Genomic DNA, 24,369 nt, shown 5'->3' with positions numbered 1-24,369 from the left:
ACTCCTTCCTGTGACGCACAGCCCTCTGCGTGCTTCTTCTGCAGTGTGGGACCCTTCACAAGTAGTGCTGCGTGGGCCCCTCTGGACCTCCTGTGTCTGCATCCTGCGGGACTCCTGTGGGTGCTGGCTCTACTCCTGTGGACTCCCTGTGTTGATGACGGTCCCTTGTGACTCCCCCTCCTGGGTTGAGTCCTCCTGGGCCTTGCTGGTCCCCGGCAGCTCCAATTTCCTCCCACTGTGACATTTGCCTTTGTCAAGGCTTGTTGGTGGATTTCCTGCACCAGAACCCGACTGCAATTCTTCTTCAAGTGTGGGACGTTGTCTGCATCCCTCAGGAACTCTTCACTGACTCCAGGGCTGCAGTTCTGACCTTCACATCACCGTCGACCAACTCCGACATCCACAGCTGGTGGGTAGCAGCTCCTACTCCTCCTGGACCCTCCTGTGACTTCTGGACTTGGTCCCCTTCTTCCACTGATCTTACTCTTCAGGAATCCACAGCTAGCTTCTTGCAGTCTTGTCTGGGTGTTTCTTTTTCTTCTTTTCTTTCCTCTGGGTGGTTTGGGGAAAATCTAGTAATTTCCTCCTTTCCACCTGGTCGCGACGGGGCACTGTGGTACTTACTTTTGGGGTTTCTTAGTACCCCCACCACCCCTCTACAAATTCCACTTACCAAGGTGGGGGGCCTGTGTTCGCATTCCATTTTTTTAGTATATGGTTTGGGCTCCCCCTAGGGTCACTGTTGTCTAACTGCATTTGCACTGTTTTCTATTACTGTCTGTGCATATTGTTGATATCTAGTGTATATATTTAGTGTGTTACCTCCTATTGGAGGGTTGGCTCTCTAGTATTTTCTGGTATTGTGCCACTAAAATAAAGTACCTTTATTTTTGTAACAATTAATGTTTTCTTTCATCTGTGTGAGTGCGGTGTGGCTACAGTGGTATTGCATGAGCTTTGCATGCCTCCTAGATAAGCCTTGACTGCTCATCCACCGCTACCTCTAGAGAGCCTGGCTTCTAGACACTGCCTACACTACGCTAATATGGGATACCTGGAACTGGTATAAGGTGAAGTACCTTATGTACCCAGCATACACCAGGACAGCTTCCTAAAGTTCTGCTTTAAAACAGTGAATCAGAGAAAGGTATGATGGCCTGTGTGAGAAGGCACATGCAGGGACACGGCAGGCTCAAGCATGTCAGGATCTTCCCTATTATCACCAGGATGATAACCTAATATATGGTTCCCGTATTAAATCTCAGCTTCTTAACTCATTTGTCTATCCTTTTAAAACTAGAATGGGCCAGAAAAAAACAATTCACCTGGAAAGAAATGAAACATTTGCTCTCTAGTTTCGTCTTTGGAAACTGAAAGATGTTTTTTTTTATTCTATAGCTTTAAGTCCGCCACTTCACTAGGCCTTTGGCTATGGAATGACCAAAGAAAAAAGCAAAGCAAAAAGACTAAAGGGCCTTAAATCCTGCATAGGTTCATCTCTGCACAACAGCTTTCATCAAAGCATCTGCAATAGATCCTTCCCAGTGTTCAAGCCCACCAATGTTTAGATTCTGGTTGTGTTGTCTGGAATGCTGCTGCACTTTGAATAATCAAGAAAGAAGCGATATTTCCTCTACATTTAATTTTGAAAGAACAATTTGCCAAGGGTCCTGGTTAGTGCAAAACTTTCCAGAATATGCAAAAGGTGTTGGGACATATATATTTAAGGATTCAGGGCCTGATTTAAATTTGGCAGAGGGGTTACTCCGTCACAGTGGTGACGGATATCCCGCCTGCCGTAATATAAATTCCATTATATCCTATGGGATTTATATTTCAGCAGACGGGTTATCTGTCACCGTTGTCACAGAGTAGCCCCTCTTCCAAACTCTAAATCAGGCCCTTATTTTGGATGGACAGAGAGGTGTTATGGGCTTGCATTGGGACACATATACAACACTCTAACAGAGAAATATTGCAGAGTTCTTGATGAGCTGCATCATAGGGAATTAATTGTTTGGCACATTGTACAACACTTCCTTTTAAACTGCTGGAAGCAACAATGAATTTTAATTTGGAAAATCTGCTTTGAGCAGACTCTTTTTTCCAGTTGCGGCTGGCGACTTAAAAAAAGTTGCTGGGCGGGTGGAATAAAAAAAAAATTAAACAATAAAAAATAAAAACTTCGCTGAACGTCGCCGCTGCTCTGCGCTGCACTGCAGGCACAGGCTCCCAGCCTGCCCTGCACCAATCATGGTGCTGCTCAGAGCAGCGTTATGATTGGCTTGAGTGCCCTTGCTGGGTGCTCTAGTGCAGACTGGAAACCTGTGCAGACTCTCTCCAACTCAGCAACACAGTGCCGGGTTGGAGAGAGCCCATGTGCGCATGTGTGTTTGGCCGGCCCGGGCCGGCCAGCCAAACATACATGCGCACAGAGGGGAGTGCTCTGTACACTCCTCTCGGTGCTCGTCACCCAATGGCCCGCCCCTTTACAAATAAAAGGAAAATAAACGTTGTTTATTATCCTTTCTACTTGTAAAGATGTGCAGCTCCTGCTGCTGCTGGCGGGGGTGAGTGGGCGACGCTCCTCCGCCTAAGCAGAGGAGGCGCCCCTGCATTTTTCCCTTTTTTCTGGTGGTTTGTGAGTAAAGTCTAAGTATCAATTTAATGCATTGAAATAAATAATTCTCTTGCATAAAGATGCCCCTTGTTCTGATCCTTCTTCTTCAGGCAGATAGGAACCTTTTCAAAGAAACCTTTTTAATTACTCTGATCACCTTCATGCTTTGTCATCCTGCTAATTAGGAATGGTTCCCTAGAAAGACTTTTCACCCTCGGGGTTCTCAGCTGGCCTCCATGCTGGCAGTAACACTACATCAAATTTACCTTGCCTCATGCCTTGCAGGTTGTAGAACAACACAATGAATAAAGGTGATGCGCCCTCACTTACTGAATGCTGCCATCCATCTTCCTGGTGCTCTGGGCTTTTTGACCATCAGGTAGTAAAGAGGTATCCCACTGAGGGTAATGGCACAACTAATGCCTGTGTTAAAAGGGTCCGAGTATAGGGACATTCCTACTATGAAGAGACACGTCACAGTGAAGACAATTGGGATGAAGATGGGCACCTGCACAATGGAAGAAAAGGGAGAGAAATTAAAAGATGAATCGGCAAGTCATTTTTGCTAAAATGAGAAATACCAAAATTTAAGGTTAGAAATAAAAATGTAACTACCTTCAAAGCACTGTGATGGCATTTTGTTGCAAACTATTTTCACTTGCTATGCATACGTTTAACATCTATTGATATTTACTAGGAAAAAAACTTTAATTAAGATTTAGTTGGCATTGACAGAGTATTAGTAGATGGAGGACTCACACGTTGAAGGACCATAACCACACCCCCGCTCTCTTAAAAGTGCAAACATATTTGAATAAAAGACTAGTTGAATACATCTATTGGTCTATACGAGCTTGAATGATTTAGTTATCAAGCTGATAGGGTAGGGCAAGGATTGAATTTTTAACTGTGCTTTTTCTGTTGTGTCCTGGTAAATATTGCTATTGTATGAAAACATTCATGAAATGGTCAGCAGGTTTGTTGGTATGGGCATGGTGTATTATCCATGTTTACTTAATATGCATAGTATCACAATACATCATTGTCTATTGTGTGTTTCACAAAATTGGTTGTGAATAGATTATTAACAACAGTTTATGTTCAAAATGATCTAAAATGCATTTGTAGATTCAAACTAATAATGAACATTTGTATATATTTATTATAATGAACATTTCAGTCATTGCAGAGTAATGTGCATTTGAAAAGTATGCGTGTTTCTTCTTTATGCAGGCCCAATGTTTCAAAACATACCATTGGCATTGATTATCAGTATAGATTATTTAGTTCACGTTTCAAGGCTTGAAAAGAATTGCACAGTTAGATATGCATTGAATCTACATGATGTAGACTGTGATGTGAACAGGTTGTCAAGGCAACGCTTGACAGATGCTCGAGTCATTGATGTGACAAGCACAGCCACAAAGGGAGAAGCAGAGACCAGTGACACAGCCGAGTGCCTTCTATGCAGTTAATGGGGAGAAGGTACCACACTTCATGTGTTGTAATATGGATTATGCTTACAAAAGGCTACAAGCGTCCACAACGTTGCAGTCCTCAATTTCGCATAGCTAACTAAAAAGGATCATGTCTAAACTGCCCATAGACAGCCCCATTGGTTATCAGTGCACCAGGGGATGAAATGTAAAGTTCCTCGCCTTATGCATCGAACCTTTTGCAGCACAGACCATTCTTGCTTCAGGCACCACCTCCCAGAGTGCTATTGTACAATGGTCTCTTTCTAAGCAAACAACTCATGTCTGTAGGCTCCTCCCTTGTCTAACTGGGTCCGAAACTGAGGAACAATTTTCTCTTCCACCTCTGTACCTTTTAAAATCATCTTGGCTTCTGAAAATACAAACAGACAAATCCCTTCTGCTTCAGTAATGTAAAGGTGGTTTCAGTTCCCCTCCCCAGAGAGAAACTGAGCTGCCATGGGTTTCAGATATCTAAGTCTTCCAGGAATGCAGTTAGATGTTTAACTGCTATTTTTCATGTAAATTTACTGAAGCTGCTATCGGTTGTCAGTGATGGCTTCTTCCAGGTAAAAATGCAGATGTGATTGAGGGCCTTATTATGAGCTTGGAGGGTGGCGAAGTCTGCCCGCCAAACTCATTAGGTTGGAAGACCGCCAGTTCGGTCTTCCACCCGCTGCCCTATTATGAGTTTCCTGCTGAGTTTTCGCCTGTTGGCCCAGGGTGAAACTACCTACATCATTGACGCCAGCTCATAATTGCAATGTTGCAGTGCGTCAGGTGCAACAGCACCTGTCCCGCTTTTCACTGCTTGTAATTCAGGCAGTGAAAAGTGTGACAGGGTTGCCCATTGGGCCCCCTGCACTGCCAAGTGCATGGGCAGAGCAGGGCCCCCGATATGGGGCCCCCGGCGGCCCATCTGCTCCAGCTGGCAGACACAGGAGTCGTAATTCCCAGGGCAGTGCTGCTTGCAGTGCTGCACTGGTAGATTAAGACCGCCGGCACCACAAGGCTGGCAAAAAAGTGGCAGGGTCGCCAGTCTGACCTTGGCACTTTCGCCATGGTCATAATGTGGCTGTCGGACTGCTTCTGCGAGTCTGGCGGTCATATGACCGCCAGACTTGTAATGAGGGCCCGAGTGCCCTGTGTTTATGGCTGTCTTGATGGAATGCACAAGGGGAGCTGCAAACCAGCACAGACCAGATGTGGATTGGAGACAGGGCTGTGATTACCATACTGGCAATACTAACATGGCTGGGCTACTCCTTCCAGATCAGCATCTACCACTTAAAAGTATATAAGGGCAGTTCTAATGCTAGTCTATGAGACCTCACAGTAGTGGAAAACGAATTTGTGAGTTCTTCACTTCCAGGACATGTAAAACACATAGGCCCATGTCCCACCTTTTATTTACATAGCACCCTGCCCTGTGGGTTACCTATGGCCTACCTCAGGGGTGACCTATATGTAGAAAAAGTGGAGTTTAAGGCTTGGCAAGTAGTTTTAAATGCCAAGTCAAAGTGGCAGTGGAACAGCACACACAGTCCCAGAAATGGCAGGCCTGAGGCATGGATAAGGGGCTACTTATGTGGATGGTACAATCAGTGCTGCAGGCCCACTAGTAGTATTTAATTTGCACCTCTAGTACACATTATTAGGGACTTACAAGCAAATTAAATATGCCAATTGGGTAAGAACCAATGTTACCATGTTTAGGGGAGAGCACATGCACTTTAGCACTTATCAGCAGTGGTAAAGTACGCAGAGTATTACAACCAGCAAAAAGAGGGTCATAAAATTGGAGTCAAAAAGTTGGGGGATGACCACCTTAAGGCTGCCAGGTTTAACATTCTCCATTTTCTGATACAGCATAGTGACATACTAACATGTAACGTCATACCCAGTGTTCTCATATTCTTTGTAGTATCATAAATTCATGAATGTACTGAAATTCTTCTTTAATTCCTGACATTTATTCAAATCAACGCCAAATTCTGCATGAGTTTTAGAAGCACGTCTCACAGCCTCCCTACTCAAAAACAAAACCTCTTCTTAATTGTACTGATCTATAAATCGTAACTCCTAACTTTCCTTGGCAAGCTCCTCAAATTCTGCTGTTAGTCTTAAAATACCCAGTTCTCTAGGTGATGTATCCCTTTCCTGAATTTGTGACTCTGGATATGCCTCAGCACTAATAATGGGTACAATTATATGGGGGACTCCTCCTGTACGAGGTTGTGCTCCCATCTCTAGGGTAGATGTGTTGGAGCTGTGACGACCACAGACTCACCTGGTATTGTAATAATTAACAGTAATACTAGTTGATCTTAAGAATGTATCTGGAGTGACCTTCCTCTTGGAAGCTCCGATCAACAGGAGCACCTCCCACCTGTACCGGCATTTGTTCTTCCCTCCCACAGCTTCCACTAAGGGATGTTGGTTCCCCGTAGTGAGTAGGAGGAATAACATTGTATGGAGGTGGTTGAGAATTTACCAAATTGTTCAAAAAAATCTTCATTGGTGTCACTGTAACTCTCCTCCCTTTACTCCTTTACTCCTTGTCCCCACCTCCTTCTTGTGACTTCCTTCTCTCTGTTCCTCACTTTACCAATATAGGATGCATGCCTGCACCCTCAATCATATTGCTTCCCCATTCCTGCTCTTATAGATCCCACTTTGCAGTCATCCAGCTTTGGACCTTGAACAAGTCATGTCAGGGGCCTCATTTCATACAACACTTACCTTAGGTTCTCACTTATTCTCAAATTAAGTATACCATGCTGTGATTTTATTCCAATGCTTGATCTGAATGCAAGTGTCTAACTAGACTTTGGTAGTCATGTAATTCATGGATGGGCCCTCTGGAGGGGTCTCTTAACCCTCAGGGACTAGTATTTTAACATTTCTTTTCAACATAGCTCTTATTTTTTAAAAGAATTTCATTTTTGCTATTCGTACAATGCAACATAGAATTTTAAACTCCAAAGTGAAATAACCGGCAGTTGCCAACAAATCACAATGTAATTATCAACAACACAGACAGCCAATCCTAGGACAACACCACTGAACAGACCACTCACAGCTGAGCACCCAATGACATTACAACCAATCCTAGCGCGGCACACACTCTAACCAACTAAACTTGGCCAAACACACAATGATCTAACTAGCAGCACCTCATAGGGGCAATCACTACAATCGATCAGTTTTGCAAAAGTTAAAATATCAAAATACAACACTAACTCTTGTCTGTGCCACTTAAAAAATATATATAGAGATCGAGCAACCACGCTAGGCATAAATGTAATTGTCCCTCCCTGCACTATCAAACAAAGTAAATTCTCGATCAGCGGGAACTCAATGTGACATGCACAGTCCGGACAATAATCCCAGTTCATACAATTTCACAATAGTAGTTTAATAAGTCCCTATCTTGATGTGGCCAATAGCGCCCCAACATTAACAGACAAATAAAAAATCTTTTGATGTGACTTTGCATCTATCCCAGGATTTTGGATTACAACAAATCTGATTTTAAAAAAACTTCAAATCTTTGCAGCAAGTGTGCTAATATTCAACAGTGCAGGCAATAAATGCAAAAAATCACCTCAAATCTCAATTTCAACATGGAGGCCTTTTGGACCCAAAATTGACGCTGCAACTCAAAACACAACAAATAATCTAAAAACTCAAACACTACAACTCTCGACAATTTACAATCATCAACGCATAACCCTACTTATACTCCTAGGATACTTCAACCACTTGCATGAATGCTGAAACACCATCAATATTCCAAATGGGACCATGGAAGCTCGAGAATGTAGACGAGGTCAGGCAGATTTTACCTCTTTATGGAGCAAATTTGAAATCTAAGCAGCGGCAGAAACCATAATCTACCAAACTGATGGAGCTCTTTGATTCATGCAAACTCTAGTGCAAATTCAGGGGCCCATTAAGGGCTCTATTTCCAGCTGAGGCTAAACATCAAAATCAATAAATTTCAATGAGGTGTAGCACATAAGGTCCAACAAGGAAGGCAGAGTGATTAATTTCAAACCATAAAGGTTTATTAAGCGATTACCAAAATTATAAATTCAAACCATCCAATTAGTTATAAATTTGTAATCCATACATGAATGTGTTAGTCAAAATATAGCTGAAAGCAATTCAAAAGTCATGAAAACCGAGGTGAACCATGCTAAAGTTGTCTCAAAAAGGAAAGTTAAGTAAAAGTAGTTCTCCCATAAAGAGATTACATTACTCTGCTAAGTCAGTGAAAAGTTCTCCTAGTAAGTCAGGAAAGAGGGATTCTGAATCCCCCTGTACATTGCACTAGTTTAAATCACACAACTTTAACATTTGATCCGCCTACATATGGGTCCCATATAATTAACTAATCAGGTTAAAGAAAACATAGAATCTTTATTTTCTGAAGCTCCTACACAATAAAGTTTCTCTAAAATCCTTCAAACTTATAGTTATCGGTAACATAATGAGATACATTGGACCCAGCTATAGTCTGCAGGTGCATTGAAACACCTTGTTAGTGCATTCTTCGAGTATCACATAAAAGAAAACTTTTTACGAGAACATAAATCCAAAGACACATCCAAATAAAATATACAGAATCAGCTTCACCAGGAAAAAATAAAGATGTTATATTAAGCAAGATGGCAACTAGATGTTAGCAATTTTAAAATACAGGCCTACATTAGCTATAGTCAATATAAACATTAACAACACACCATCAGCTCATTTGTGTGTTACATGTTAGTTTCACAAAACTATCAATATGAAAAAATATATCTACCATCCTTTCACATTGCTAAGTAACTTTCTGTATTGTTTTATTTTAAAAAATAATGTTGCTTTGTTGTCCATTTGCAGCTTGTATTTTCAGTCATTCAGCTATGTAAAATAAATATACCCTCGAAACACTCTGCATGTATACTTTTGTAACATATGTTTGCTATTGTACAGTCAACACTTCATAGCTTTTGGATTACCCAGTTACATGCTATCTTGTTTTATTTTTTGTCATATTTTTTTATGCTGAATATTATCAGTATTATCAGGTGCAGAAGGAAAGAGTATTGAATCGTGTCAACCAGTATGATTTAATGGAGAACCTTATGATTAGCAGATGCAGCTAACGTATAAATGGTTTCACATCTTTACAATTTAGTTTATTTTCTTTAGCACACAAAACATTGCAAAAAATATTCCTGGGTGCTAGCCTGGTGCACAAAGATATAAGCAGTATATTTGTGAATGTTGTTTAATATTGAAAATATTATTAAGCAACTCATTGCCTAAAGCCATAGTGCAGAACTTTAAAAATTATAAGAAGGAACTCATAAAATTCACTAGAACCCAGAAGGATGTTAGAATTAAACCAATTATAAGTAGACGCAACATTCCCTATTACCTTAAATGGCCTGGGTAGGTTCGGATACTTGAAACGATGGATGATCAGACCTAGAGTTGTCAGTCCAATGAAAAGCCAGCGAGAGAAGCTAAAGAAATTCAACAGCCCATAAAGATCTCCAATCGATACCATCAAAAATAAGAGAGGCAACTGGGAAGCAAAAGAAGAACATGATTATTGAAGGTTAACAAGGTCCATATAGGTATCATTGTTGAAAACAAATTCTGGAATTTAGCACAATGTCAATTAATGTATTGCCGTTTACAGCCAATGTACAAAAAAGATGATATGACCCAACCAGTTATTCTAGAAATACTTTATCTTAATCATAGTTCTTTGCAGCATGAATAACAAAATACTTACAATGAGTGCTCAGTGTGATAAGTGAACACACAGTGCTCAGAAAAGAGTGATCATAAAACAAAGAAAATGGTGCAGAGTTAACTCCTTCTGTGCTGTGGACGTAATGGTTACGTCCACAGGCACAGTGCTCCTGTGCAGAGGACGTAACCATTACATCCTCGGACATGAGCTCGGAGGGAGTGCCAGCGCTCCCTCCGTGGGCTTCCCTCCCCCCCCCCCAAGGAAGGGTTGGAAGGGGAAGCCCTTCCCCTTCCACCCTGACCCCCCCCAATGACATCAGCGTGCGATCACGCACTGACATCGCTACAGGGTGCCAGTTGCGCTGGAAGCCATTTGCTTCCACCGCGATCAAGGAGAAACAAGTGAGTTTCTCCTCCGGTGGGTTTCAAACAAAGAGGCATTGGGGGAAAGGAAAGGGTTTTCCTTTCCCCCGATGTCTCTTTGAACATTCCTGCTTCCCGATCGCATTGCGATCGGGCAGCAGGAATGCCCACTAGACGGCAGGGATTTTCTTTTTTTTTGTTTTAGTGTGCTGTTTGTGTGTCGGGGAGCGGCCCCTTAGGTAAGGGTTGTTCCCCTTTTGGGGGCATATTATTTATGGCCATTTCTGCCCCCCTTGGGGGCAGTGCAGGCTATTATTTTTACACTAATCTGCCCCCAAGAGGGGCAGAAACCACTGGAACGCCAGGGATTTTTTTTATTTGTGTATTTGTGTGGTGGGTCGCCCCCCCAAGGGGGGCATAGAACTGTTGGGGGGACAGATCGGCCTATTTGTTTTGGATAATGTGTGTGGGTCTGTGTGTGTGTGTGTGTTTATTGGATGGGGGGCAGCCCCTTGGGCAAGGGTCGCTTCCCTTAGGGGTGATATTATTTATGGCCATTTCTGTCCCTCTTGGGGGCAGAGCAGCCTATTATTTTGAGGTTTTGAGATTTTTTTATTTGTGTATTTCTGTGGGGGGGGGCACTCCCTTTGGCAAGGGTCGCCCCCCGGGGGGGGGGGGCAAAGAACTGTTGGCCATTTATGCCCCCCTTGGGGGCAGATCAGCCTATTTTGTTTATGCTCATTGTCCCCAAGGGGGGCAGAGGCCATTTAGGCACCAGGGATAGTGTGTGTGTTTTTTTGTTTGGGGGTGACCCCTGGGGCAAGGATCGCTCCCCATGGGGACATACTACTAGAGGTACTTTCGGCCCCCCTTAGGGAAGATTGGCCTATTTTTTAGTAGGACCATCTGACCCTATGGGGGCAGAATCCACTTAGGCAACAATTTCTAAATGCTTGATGGTGGGGTGTTTGTCAACTGGCGAAGTATTTGCATTTGTGATAAAAACAATTTCTCCTTTTTGTTCTAGTTCAAAGCTTTTGCTTTCTTTGCTGTGGCTTCTTGAGGTTTTGGCAGTGATTGACCTGCGGTTTGCATATTTGCATGTTTTAGGTAAGGAAAAACAATTTACTCCAAAGCAGTATTGTTGCCATGCATGAATGACATGTTTGTAGGTGGCGTACTAAATGCAGGATTGTGTGTGAAATTGTCCTTAGATTTGTGCACAATGATATGTGTTGTCTTATTTCTAATTTGCTTTTCTTTCTTTCTTTTTAGTGGGAAATCATTGGTGATTGCTTCGTCTGTGCAGAGTAGTTGCTGGTGAGTAGGTTTTTCCGGCAAGTGAGCGGTAGCGTTTTTCAGTACATAACTCTTTGTATAAAGCCACACTTTATTACTTATCTTACACAGTGCTGGTTGTTGGTGGTGCATTTGTCCAGTTACTTTTCGTAGGAAGGATCATGGTTAGCCGTAGGATGACCGCTCAGCAGGTTGTTGGTATGCTTTTTGAGTCATAGTCTGATCATGATTATGAGACTGACTCTGCATCTGAGTCAGAGGAGGAAGTGAGAGATTCTGGCAATGAAGTTTCTGTCGGAGAGGAATCTTCTGATGAGGAAGCCACTCTCAGTGTAGATGAAGGGACTGTTTTAGAGGAGGACACTGATTTGCCATTAGTGCAGCAACCTGTGGCTGAAAGGTTTCCCGTTAGAAGACCTGAACTCTGGGTTGCCCCAAACATGGAGCAGTCAGAGTTGCCTGCCTTTACTGGTCTCCCGGGGTGTAGAGTCAATACAGAGAACTTGTTGCCTGTCAATTTCTTTGAGTTATTTATGGATGATGTGTTTTTGGAAGAGATTGTTGAGCAGACTAATTTGTATGTGGAGCAGTATTTGAGGGACAATGCTGCTAGACTTAGGCCACACTCTAGAGCTACCCAGTGGATTCCCACAAATTTGTAGGAGATGAAAAGGTTTTTGGCTTTGACTCTTTTGATGGGGTTGATAAGGAAGTATTCACTGGCTTCTTATTGGTCTACTAGTCCCTTGATGGCAACGGCTATATTTCCTGCAACCATGAGTCGTAATCGGTATTTGCTTCTTCTTAGGATGCTGCATTTTGTTGACAATGCTTTAGCCTTGCCACAAGATTATCCTGATTCTGACCGTCTTTTTTAAGTGTAGGCCTGTCCTTGATCATTTTGTAGATCGGTTTTCAGAGGTCTATGTTCCAGGCAAAGAAATAGCTGTGGATGAGTCTTTGGTCCTCTTCAAGGGTCGTTTGGTTTTTAGGCAGTACATTCCTAGCAAGAGGGCACGATATGGAATTAAATTGCATATGCTCTCTGAACAGGATATGTGTATAGTTTCCAGGACTACACTGGTAGGGATTCCAGTATTGACCCCCTCTGGTTGTCCTCCCACTTTTGGAGTTACTGAGAAAATTGTGTGGGAACTTGGTAGACGACTGTTTAACAAAGGTCACCATTTGTTTGTAGATAACTTCTACACTGGAGTGCAGTTGTTCAAGGAATTGTTTAGAGTGGACACTGTTGCTTATGGCACAGTTTGTTGTAACCGGAAAGGCTATCCAAGGGAGCTTGTCTGTAAAAAACTTGAGAGAGGACAGTGCAGTGCCTTGTGGAATGATGAGCTGCTAGCTTTGACATTTTCAGACAGGAGGGATGTCTACATGCTAAGTACCATCCATGATGAGAGTACTTCCCCTGTGACTGTTTGGGGCCAGGTTGCTGAAGTGTGCAAACCTGTGTGCATTTTAGATTATAATAAGCACATGAGAGGTGTAGATAGAGTTGATCAGAGGTTGGAACCTTATAATGTTATTCATAAGTCTTGCATTTGGTATAAGAAGTTAGCAATTCACCTCTTCCACTTGGCAATTTTTAATGCTTTTATTGTGTTTAAGGATAGGTCTCCAGAGTTAAAGATGACATTTGTGAAATTTCAGGAGTCAGTGATAGATAGCCTTATTGTGGTGGAACATGCAAGAGTTCCTAGAGAAGCAGTGGTGGAGGATGTGGCTAGATTGAAAGATCGCCCCTTTGCTGAGCACATTCCTCCCATGCCCAAAAAAGACTATCCAGCTAAGAAATGTAGAGTCTGTGCTCGAAGAGGTATCCGGAGGGAGACTCGAATGTACTGCTCAGATTATACTTCAAAGCCTGGGCTGTGTGTGGGTGGTTGTTTCAGGAATTACCACACCCAGAAGAATTACCGGGAACTACCATGAGTGTAAACGGCCTGTTTTATATTTTCATGTGTTCAGTTTCATGGTTTGCATTTCTGTCATGTACTTAGTTAGAGCTTTTGTGTTTGTAGTTTTGTAATGATTTCTAATTAGTTAGTGGTTCCTTTGTTTTTAAAACAAAAACAAAAAAAAGTGATGCCATTGTGTGTGGAGTGGCGCTTGGCTGGTGGTGTAAATATTGACTTGCTGTTGGCTACTGCAACACACTGCCAGCCAAACGCCAGTACACACACTCCCATCAGCTGGTGTGATTGCTGTATCAGGCATGTGGGCATATGTAAGTGATAGGCCCTATAGTGGCGCTGTCTGTCAATGCGAGTGTTGTAATGTGCTGGGCCTGTGGCTGGCGTGAATGGTCTTGTGCATGTCATATATGAAAGGTGTGTGAATGGACTGTAAAGCGGTTGGTGCCTTGTCGTTGGTTTACAGCTCACGAGCTGTCAGTCATTGGTTCAGTTTTTTGGCCTTTCAGTTATTAACAGTGCATTTCATTTTTGTGAAATCTCTTGTTAATAAAATTTGATCCACTGAACCATCACTCACCCTCGTGCCAAATCCAACAAGTATGTGTGGTCAAAATGAAAAAACCTGCTCTGCTGTAATCAGGCGTGACAGCACACCTGTGACACGCTAGGTGTCTCGGGTGGGACCCCGATGATGAAGAATGCCACCAACTTGGTTGGTGGATGAGGGGTCTTTTTAACATAACCTAAGTGCATTTCTTTTCACAATTATAGTGTTTGGAACATCACATAAGTACATGGACACATCAAAATGATCTATTGCAAAACTACCTGTGTTTGGGGGAGGGGGGCACTTATGTTTTTGGTCCCGGGTGCAGCCTTCATCTAGGGAAACCTACCAAACCCAGACATGTTTTAAAAATAGACACCCCAAGGAGTCCAAGGAGGTGTGGCATATTTTCCTCACTTTTCTTTGTAGGATCACCGCTGCAGCACGAATTTCCTACCACCCAGCGTTCCCATCAGTCTCCCAAGTAAAATGATATTTCACTTGTGTGGGTCCCCAAAGCAGAGTCAGCCTAAAAGATGTATAAAAGAAAAATATGTGCTTATCAAGTCACTGTGCTATCCCCTCAATCTCTACAGGTTTTTGGAATTTTTCTGTTGCAGGAACCTGAGCCAACCCTCACAAGTGAGGTATGATTTTTATCGGGAGACCTGTGGTGGAAGGAAATTTGTGGCTCCTCTCAGATTCCAGAACTTTCTGTCACCGAAATGAGAGGAAAAAGTTTTTGGGCCAAATGTTGAGGTTTGCAAAGGATTCTGGGTAACAGAACCTGGTGAGAGCCCCACAAGTCACCCCATCTTGGATTCCTCTAGGTGTCTAGTTTTAAAAAATGCAAAGGTTTGCCAGGTTTCCCTAGGTGACGGTTGAGCTAGAGGCCAAAATCGACAGCTAGGCACTTTGCAAAGAACATGTCAGATTTCAATGTAAAAATGTGATGTGTCCATTTTGTGGTTCCTGTCGCGAGCATTAGGCCTACCCACGCAAGTGAGGTACCATTTGTATCGGGAGACTTACATTTTTTCCTTCCAAATAAAGACAGTGTGTAAAAAAGACGTCTATTTGAGAAATGCCTTGCAATTCACATGCTAGTATGGGCACCCCGGAATTCAGAAATGTGCAAATAACCACTGCTTCTCAACACCTTATCTTGTGCCAATTTTGGAAATGCAAAGGTTCTCTTGATACCTATTTTTCTCTTTTTATATTTCAGCAAATTAATTGCTGTATACCCGGTATAGAATGAAAACCCATTGCAAGGTGCAGCTCATTTATTGGCTCTGGGTACCTAGGGTTCTTGATGAACCTACAAGCCCTATATATCCCCGCAACCAGAAGAGTCCAGCAGATGTAATGGTATATTGCTTTCAAAAATCTGACATAGCAGGAAAAAGTTACAGAATAAAACGTGGAGAAAAATTGCTGTTTTTTTCACCTCAATTTGAATATTCTTTTATTTCAGCTGTTATTGTCTATAGGAAATACTCGTAGGATCTACACAAATGACACCTTGCTGTTTTGTCTGCTTTTTAGAAATGTTTAGCCTTCTGGGATACAGCATTGGTTTCTCACCCATTTCTGTCATTAACTGGAAGGAGGCTGAAAGCTAAAAAAAATAGTAAAAATGGGGTATGTCCCAGTAAAATGTCAAAATTGTGTTGAAAAATTGTGTTTTCTAATTCAAGTCTGTCTGTTCCTGAAAGCTGGGAAGATGGTGATTTTACCACTGCAGACCCTTTGTTGATGCCATTTTCAGGGGAAGAACCACAAGCCTTCATCTGTAGCCCTTTTTTCCCATTTTGTTGTAAAAAAACAAAACAAAATTGTTGCTGTATTTTGGCAAATTTCTTGGTCTCCTTCAGGGAAACACACAAGTCTGGGTCCCTCTAGAATCCCTAGGATGTTGGAAAAAAAAGGACACAAATTTGGCATGGGTAGCTTACGTGGAGAAAAAGTTATGAGGGCCTAAGCGTGAACTGCCTCAAATAGCCAACAAAAGGCTCGGCACAGGAGGTGAAAAGGCGTGGCAGCGAAGGGGTTAAAAAAAGAACAATTTGTTTTCTCTAAAGAGAGACACTTTCCAAAAAGCAAAGTTCATAAATGATGGAAATTATTTGACTGTGTAAAGTGTCTTAATAAAGTATTTTTACCGAAAGATTGTTAAGGGCTTTTTAACATTAATGGGAACTGTGCTAAATTCTATGTCAGGACCGGAAGCTTCAACTTATGCTTCTCTTTCCTTTACTGCAAAAAACACAGCAGCCAATGAAATCAAAGAAAACAAATACAACATTTACATGAACCAAAATGTCCATCACTCATAATGACCCACCAATCAGGTACCATCCTTACACACATAACCCCTTGAATCTGCACTCCTTTCTCTTTCTGTGCTGCTGACACAGGGTGAGATAATTGCCTTTCTTTCCCTTGTCAATGCAAATGTCTACTGATTTATTTATGTTATCTCCTCGCATGGTGTGGCACGCGATTAGTGATCATAGGCGCCTAACTGACTGTAATAATTGCCGGCTTTAGGCACTGTCGGGAATGTGTTTCTGCTCGTAATTAGGCCTGTATGGAGTGGGGGAGTGGGAGCTTTGCCAGCAGTGTGTAACCTGTGCTTACTGGAACCTGTACCTTCTCCATCTCAGGTGCTGCGCATGCACAGTACAGCCACGTTTTAAACATTGGCTTGGTGTGCTCAGCTGCACCCGGAGACCCCTCTCACATCGCAGTGAGGCACAAAGGACTTCATTGATCCTCTGCCTCCCCCCCACACCGGTCGGGGCTGTTCAAAATGTTTCAGGGCTCTGCTCTAGGGGATCAGATGCCTCCCTCCACATGGATAAGACTAGCCTGGGTGATTCCATTGCTCCTTTGCACCTGCTGGGGCTTCCCATCACACTTTTTGGTTTCTCCTATCATACCTCTGAACACACGTTCCTCTGGGGCTTTTACTGATGCTCTGCATCAATATGGCACATACTCATGGCAAGGAGGATCAGTATGGCGACTTCCCTGATGTCCCTTATGACCAGCACATGGAGGAAAGATTGGTAGAGGCTCTAGACTTCCATGTGTGGGACTCACTTAAAGCCTTAAGAGCCCTCCGCCCCTTTGCTCAGACCATCTTTAATTTTGGGAGGAGGGAATTTGATGCAGTCTCGGGGCACCACTCCTTCTCCCCTTAGAGGTGAAATCATCAGAGCCTGGCCATTCTCATAGACAGACCCTGGATAAAATGCCAAATTCTGCGCTACACAATGATGAGTATGGTCCTTCTGAAACAACAGGACCTTCTGGGTCCTCTCAAGGGGCGCTCCTCTTTTGAGATGACCCAGGTTCCCAAAATTCTGACTCTGACCAATCTCAAATGGAATTGCGAGCATTCACTAAATACAAATACAAGTGCCATAATACCAGCAAGACGCTCTCTGCACCTCAGAGAAACAAAATTGCAGTTTAACCCTGACAAGAACATCCACTCTTGATCGACAAAATGGGTCCCAAGCCAGGAGGTAGTGGATTACGTACAATCATGCTTGCAAAAGGGGTTCGAAAGAGAAGTGCGTAACACCTTGCAGTCCAAGTGCCCTTGCCTCTCCCTCCCAGATAAAGTGGCTGACACACCAGATATCGGCCCTAACATGGCGACCTTCCTCAAAAGGCATGCCAAAGACCCAAAAAAGGGTATTAACCAGGTCTGGTGGGGATGTCAAGATAAACTGCTAAATGTATCTGGCCATCTCACCAAAATCATCAACCTGGTGGTTGAGGCCAAAAACTCCAATTCTATGGAAGACCCTGACGTCCTTTTGGAATGGTCCCACTGGGCCATTTGCCTTCCAGGCAATGCCAATTGTTCCATGTCTGATGAGATGCGCAAATCCTGTTTCATTCGCATTGATCCAAAATTAGCACAGCAGGCTCCCTCTGTAGCAGGTCCGTTAGCGAACAGTCTTCTCTTAGGAGATAAGTTTGCTAAGGACTTATGTAAATATATGGTCACTTTTATGGCTTTGGATAAATAGCAATCATCAATAAAGAAGGTATTCACCTTTGTCCTCTTTGCCCAGGCCAGGCATTAGAGGGGTCGTGCGTCAGGCTATATCACTGCTCAGACCTCATCCAGATGTTATTACTCTAGCAGACAAAGAGGAATAGCCAACTACTCAGCTCCAACAATTTCTAACCCTCCCGCAAAAGAGGAAGCAAAGGCAGTTTCACAGAAACAGTGCGGGAGGAAGACAATCACCAGTGGACTCCTCCTATTCAGGTAACAGTGATTCCTTGTTCAGGGGTTTTCTTAGGAGGCAAAGTGAGATTGTTCTTCCAAAATAGGAAACTGATTACGCATAATTCTTAGGTTCTGGAAACGGTGCAGAAGATCCCCTATTATTTTTTCATCTCCCGTCCAGGAGACTCTCCCTTTGCCTCTCCATTTTCCCAACACAAGAGTCTTTTTCTAGACTAGGAGATTTCAAAGTTTCTCTGCAAGGAAGCGATACCTCATTCTTGTCATCATCCCAGCATCTTTGTAAGCACCACTTTTCTCATCCAGAAGAAGGGCTGGTGTTTCCACATAGTTCTCAACCTTTGTCAGTTCAATTCTTGGACTATCTTCAGACATTTCAATTTCAAGATGAAGGGCATCCATCCTCTTCGGGATCTTTTACAAGAAGGGGATTGAATGGTGTGTTTCAATCTAAAGCACATGTATTTATCGGTCCCGATATTTGCACCCCATTAGAGGTTTCTTCAGTTTTTTGGTGTGATCAATGCTACGAGTTTACAGCTCTTCCTTTTGGTCTGTCCTCTGCCACTCGATGTTTCACCAAGCTGGTGTGCCCTATTGTTCTATGCCTTAGAGAGAAGGAAGTATGCCTGATCCTCACTTTAGACAACATCCTCAATATGGCCCAACAGCGCAACAGGTGCTACTCCATCTCTCCTGGACAGTGCAACTTCTTCAAGACCTAGGGTTTGTTATATATTCTGCATCTCCGCAAGGGACTATCATGTGCGTCACATATAACACTGTCTCAAGAGGCCAAGAGGGAGATTTCCTGATGGCTGACTCATATAGACAACTGGAATGGCAAGGCGATATTTGCCTCAGTTCTGAAGTAATCATAGAGTCAGATGCCAGCAGATGGGGCTGGGGTAAGAAATGTAGTGCAGTGGAGACACGGGGTGGGGTTGGGGGTTCAGAGGGTCCCCGGAGGAACTTCAACTTCATATCAACGGTTGCAAGCTTCTTGCGGGCTTCTTAGCAGTGAAAACTTTATCTCCTCTCCAAGCAAAGTGTTTTATCCTGCCTCAGATGGACAATATTTCAGCTGTGAAGTACATCAAAAAACTGTGGGATACTTGGTCCCGTCTTCTGGTCAAGTTCGCCAAGAATTTTGGGAATTACTGCCTGGAACACAGAATTACGGTGACAGCGGAATACAATCGGGGGCCAGGTGAACATTGTGGCTCATGGTTCCTAAGTGACTCCAGTGATTGGAGGCCTCACCCTCATATATTCAAAGTTTTTAACCAGTTATGGGTTTCTTGTTCAATAGACTTATTTGCATCATGCCTGAACACTCATCTTCCACATTGTTACAGCTGGAGACCAGAACCTCTAGTGGTGAGTTTGGATGCAGTTCTACAATCTTGGTTGGGAGATTTGATGTATGCCTTTCCCCCTTTCACAAAGATCCACAGTCCTCTCCCAGATTCATCGTCAATCTGCGGAGGTGGTTCTGGTGACCCCGTGCGAGAAGATGTAGTCTTGATTGCCGCTGGTAATGGCACCATCTTGCTGTCCTCCGGTGCAGATACTTTCCTCTTCTGACCTCCTCTAGGATCCAAAGTGTCCTCCCCATTGTTTAGTAATAGAGGAACTCTTGTACCTCATGGCGTGGAGGCATTTGGGAGACAATGGCAAATTCCTGGCATTTCGGAATAAGCTAAATTCTTTCTCTCCCAATCTTAGGCTTCCAGTACTCACAAGAGATATGCAGCAGCATGGAAATTAAGGATTGCTTGGTGCAGTGAACAGAGTGTAGATTCCTTGGGGATGACATTACAGAAGATGGTTAATTGTCAGATCTGGCCGCACAGTGTTTCACCTACAGTGGAGAAGTGTGGCCAAATGGTTAGAGCGGCAGACCCTGATGCAGAGACCTGGCCCGGGACCAGGGTTCAATTCCCGCCTCTGCGGGTCTTGGGCTCAATTCCCTTGGACCAGATAATTCTTGCCTCGGTGCCTAATCTAATTAATGTGTCCCACTCTGTAACTCTGGGCAATAGCTTGCTTAATCTCTACAATGGCCCGATAGCGCATGGATGCCTGGCTTCACCCTGGGGGTTGCCCAGGAGTGGGTGCCTCACAAGGAAAAGCCAGGAGGGGTTCCACAGCGGTATGCGTACAGCGCCTTGAGACCCTAAACGGGTGAGTAGTGTGCTATACAAGTGCAACATTTACATTTACATTTTACAGGACAGTCAACAATTGTTGCTTTGCCATTTCGGCGGGACACGCCCATGTAGACAGTAAGCTGATTGGGGAACACCTAATTTGTAAGCTTCTTTGCAGGGTTCAGATGGTGCATCCCCCTACTCCTAAGTATTCAGCTCTGTGGGACATTGATGTGATCCTTAGGTTTTTACGGGCTTGACCTACAAATGTAGAGCTCTCTAGGAAACAACTGCCTGCTAAGCTGATGCTTTTGCTTTGTTTAGTCTCTTGTAGATAAGTATCTGACATCAAGGCACTGGACATAACAGGTAGAGTGTTTACACCTGCCGGGGTGTTTGTTCGTATTTCTAAATGTAACAAAACCAATTATAAATGCATAAATTGCCAGCCATTTCCTGATAGTCCAAAATTGTGTGTGGTTAAATGCATTAAAGCCTTTTGAAGGTGTTAATCACAAGATGTACTGAGGCCATTTAAGTCAATTATATATTTCCCTTCAAAAAACATTTGGTCCAGTCTCTTCAGCGACTTCAGAATGCTGGGTCAGGTCTGCTTTTGGGAGTTCAGAAGCTGCCTTAGCTAACTTTGGAGCTCATTCTGTATGCGGAGCCAAGGCTTCAAAAGCTCATTCCTCAGGTTCTAGACTATAGGACATCATGGCGGCCGCTGATTGGTCCTCAGACTCCACCTTTAAATTTTTTATCACAAACCAATTGTGGATGTAGCATCTAGGGTGGTGTCACAGCTTTGAACAAGCATAATCTGAAACCTCAGGTCCTGACATAGAATATAAAGAATTCTAGCTTTCGCATCAAGAATTTTCAATTCTATCAAGGACACGGAGTCCAGGATTATCCCACTGAAAACATTATGATATATGTATAATGATTAAAGTTGATTATATCAATGTTTTATATTTCCCGCCCATTGAAAGTCTGTTTATGTAACAATAAAGATGGGTTATTATGACAGTATTTTTCTTTCTCAGGCACGAATGCCAAAGCAACGTAAATGGTGTGTAAAGTGAACTGGCTGATATCGTGGAGGTGCAGTGCTTCATCGAGGGTTCGGAGATCAGAATCCATTCTGAGGGCCTCGTTTGATGAAGGGTTATTAACTGCAACATTTCAGGAGCTGATGCTGCAATTTCGGCAGTTGGAAGTCGGAGGTTCCTTCAATGTTGTACAATGTTTTTTTGACCTCATTATCCTGTTGATGACAAGGTAGTTTTTAAGTGATAAAGACGTTCTGGTTTCACAAAGAGGAAGGACTACAGACTCAAGGGGTTATATATGTAAGGACGGTACCTGATTGGTGGGTCATTATGAGGGATTGGCATTTTGGTTCATGGGAAATGTAGTATTTGTTTTCTTTGATTTCATTGACTGCTGTGTTTCTTGCAATAAAGGAAAGAGAAGCATAATCCTCACCTCCGTGTCCTTAATAGAATTGAGCATTTTTGGCGCAAAAGCTAGAACATTTTTTATTCAATAATGTGTTTTCAACATTGATACCTAAGTGAAAAAATCCATGCTCCTGGCCATGTGGGTCTATGGGTTTTGGATGTAGAACCTATACTACACACAACATACCTAGCACAGCAACACTATCCGCATAGCATTCAGCTCTCTAAAATTGCAGGCAGAAATAAATAGGCATCACACCAAGGAACTTCAGTACTGTTCTTGCAAGCCGTCTGAGTTCTAGGTTTACTTTGATCACTTTGGACACTCTGGCAAGCTATGAGGCTATAGCACAAGACACTGAGTTGGGAAAGAGACTCAAAGAATCAGAAGAAAAATGAAGGCGTTTAGGCATTATGAGGTATAGCTCACCATCAACAGTAGAGCAGGCAAAGGTGTGTGTCTTTGAATATGGATCATGGCGAACAGACGGGGCCACTGCCTCTCCCTTGAAGCTACAAAAAATATCCTGTTGGTGAAAAAATAGGAGAGGTCTCAAGCCATGGAAACAAATGTGGAACTCAGTGAGGTTGGGTTTTACCCTTTCCAGCACCTGAGGCCACAAAAGCATCTTGTGAAACTAGTCAATATTTTATACTGATGGCTTTCATATAAATTCTTTAATCAAACAATATCTCCTCTCTGCACTCCTACCTATACATCTACTAATATTTTAAGGTAGTCTCCAAGGCGTGCAAGTAATGGATTTACCAGGGCTTTGAGGGAGTGAATATGTTTACTCATTACCTGGTACACATTGTTATTTTCATTCTTGTTTTTAGTTTCACTTTTGCCATTTAATGAACCTGGTTTGATTTCCATTTCGGCATATGTACTGGGATAACCTAGGCCCTTGAAGTAATTTCTATAATTCTTTTTAAGTTTCCCCTTGAGTACACCATATTTGGTTCTGGTAGTAGGGTTCTTTGTTGGGAGCTCCTCATGTGTGTATTGTTTCCTGCTCTAATCTCTCTCAAACCCTGAGTATGTCTGTGCTTTGGATATGTGACTGGGGTGCCAAAGGCAAGCTCAGTTGCGCTCATTCATGTGCATACAAAGTGTAGGAAACAGGACATTTTACCTACTAAGTCACTATCTGGATAATCAACTTATGATTGAGAGTTCGTGCCAAATGGTAAGACACCTCAACTCCTTTGATATCAGAAGAGCTTCCATTACAGTTGCCAATGCTCGATATGCATGTTCTATTTGAAAGTTCCAGGGGCGACCACATTTTAAGCAGCGTCCACCCTAATTTTGATCCTCCTCTTTTACATGATAACACTCCTCGTTCTCTACAGGGCACTATGGAATTGGTGTCAAAGGCAAATCCTCTGATCTGCTGCTCTTTGAGCCAAGCAATTTTTCCTGCCATCGCTAAAGCCATCCCTCAGACAACTTCATTTGAATGGTGGGGGAGTGGTAGCATTTATGGTTCATTCAAATCTTCCCATTGCCCTCTTATATCATGTGTGCCAGGTGAATATTGCTGACAGTGAGAAAATGCCCTGTTTGGCATGGTCACCCCCAATTTTATGCTGAACTTTATTTTCCGTTTTTAGACTCTGCACAATGGGACACGGCTGTCCGTGCATGAGCTCTGACCCCTACAACATGTAGAAATTGGCTAACCCTTGATTGGCATATTCACCCCTCCTATAAGGCTGTAGCGCAAGGTGCAGAAATACACCCATGGCATGGAAAGTTAAATATCATCTAAGGACTGCAGCACCTATTATGCAGGTCCACTTCTGTGATTCTAAAAACATGGCTTCAGGCCTACCAGTGTAACCTGACTGCCGTAACTTAAGCCTCCAGTCCAACCTGTCCCAATAACACTGTAAACCTCCCTTTTAAATATGAATTTGTCACCCCTATGGAGGCTGTTTAGCCCACAAGTCAGAAAATATTTCCATAAAAAAGTGAGTCATATGGGAGTGTAATGGTACAGTCTTCTTACAGTTACAATGCCCTGAAACCTGTGAAAGGTTCTGTCTGTCCTACAAGAAAAACAGATTAAAATATTAATGCTGCTATCTCGAGTTTGGGATCAGCTAGAAAAATGATTCAACCACTATTTTAAAATACAACTTTTATAATAACAGGAGCTGCTGTTACAGCGGGTCCTGTCAATGTTATGGTTTGTGTGCAAGGCTTGCAGAGCACTTTAGATTTGGAGGGCAAGGTCCCTCAGGATGGAGGGGACAATGTCCCTCGCCATCCCGACAAAGTACCATCTGTCCACCAAATTCTAAATCAGCCTCTGTGTCTGGACTGTCCATAAGCAAGAACCTACTTTCCTCAATATATTCCCCTGCTGTACCATTGTCAGAGTCGGGGAGAGGCAGACATTCAATTTATCAGCATATGTTTCACTCCTCATCTCACAGCTGGGTTGGTAAAGACTAGGGCCCATATTTATACTTT

General features: G+C 43.1%; 1 protein-coding gene across 1 annotated transcript in view; it reads right to left on the bottom strand.

Annotated features, from left to right (window-relative positions):
* LOC138287454 (cystine/glutamate transporter-like) overlaps positions 1–24,369 on the bottom strand; it is a 335,349-nt gene that overhangs the window by 17,541 nt on the left and 293,439 nt on the right. The window contains exons 9-11 of the mRNA XM_069227883.1: positions 22,315–22,411; positions 9,527–9,676; positions 2,951–3,128 (exon numbers count right to left, since the gene is read on the bottom strand). Coding sequence (XP_069083984.1) covers positions 2,951–3,128; positions 9,527–9,676; positions 22,315–22,411 — 425 coding nt within the window. The remainder of the gene's footprint in view (positions 1–2,950; positions 3,129–9,526; positions 9,677–22,314; positions 22,412–24,369) is intronic.

The sequence above is a fragment of the Pleurodeles waltl genome, chromosome 4_1, assembly GCF_031143425.1.
Source record: "Pleurodeles waltl isolate 20211129_DDA chromosome 4_1, aPleWal1.hap1.20221129, whole genome shotgun sequence".
Classification (NCBI taxonomy): Eukaryota; Metazoa; Chordata; class Amphibia; order Caudata; family Salamandridae; genus Pleurodeles; species Pleurodeles waltl.
The sequence above is the reverse complement of the archived record's forward strand: the minus strand, read 5'-3'. Positions and strand labels throughout refer to the sequence as shown.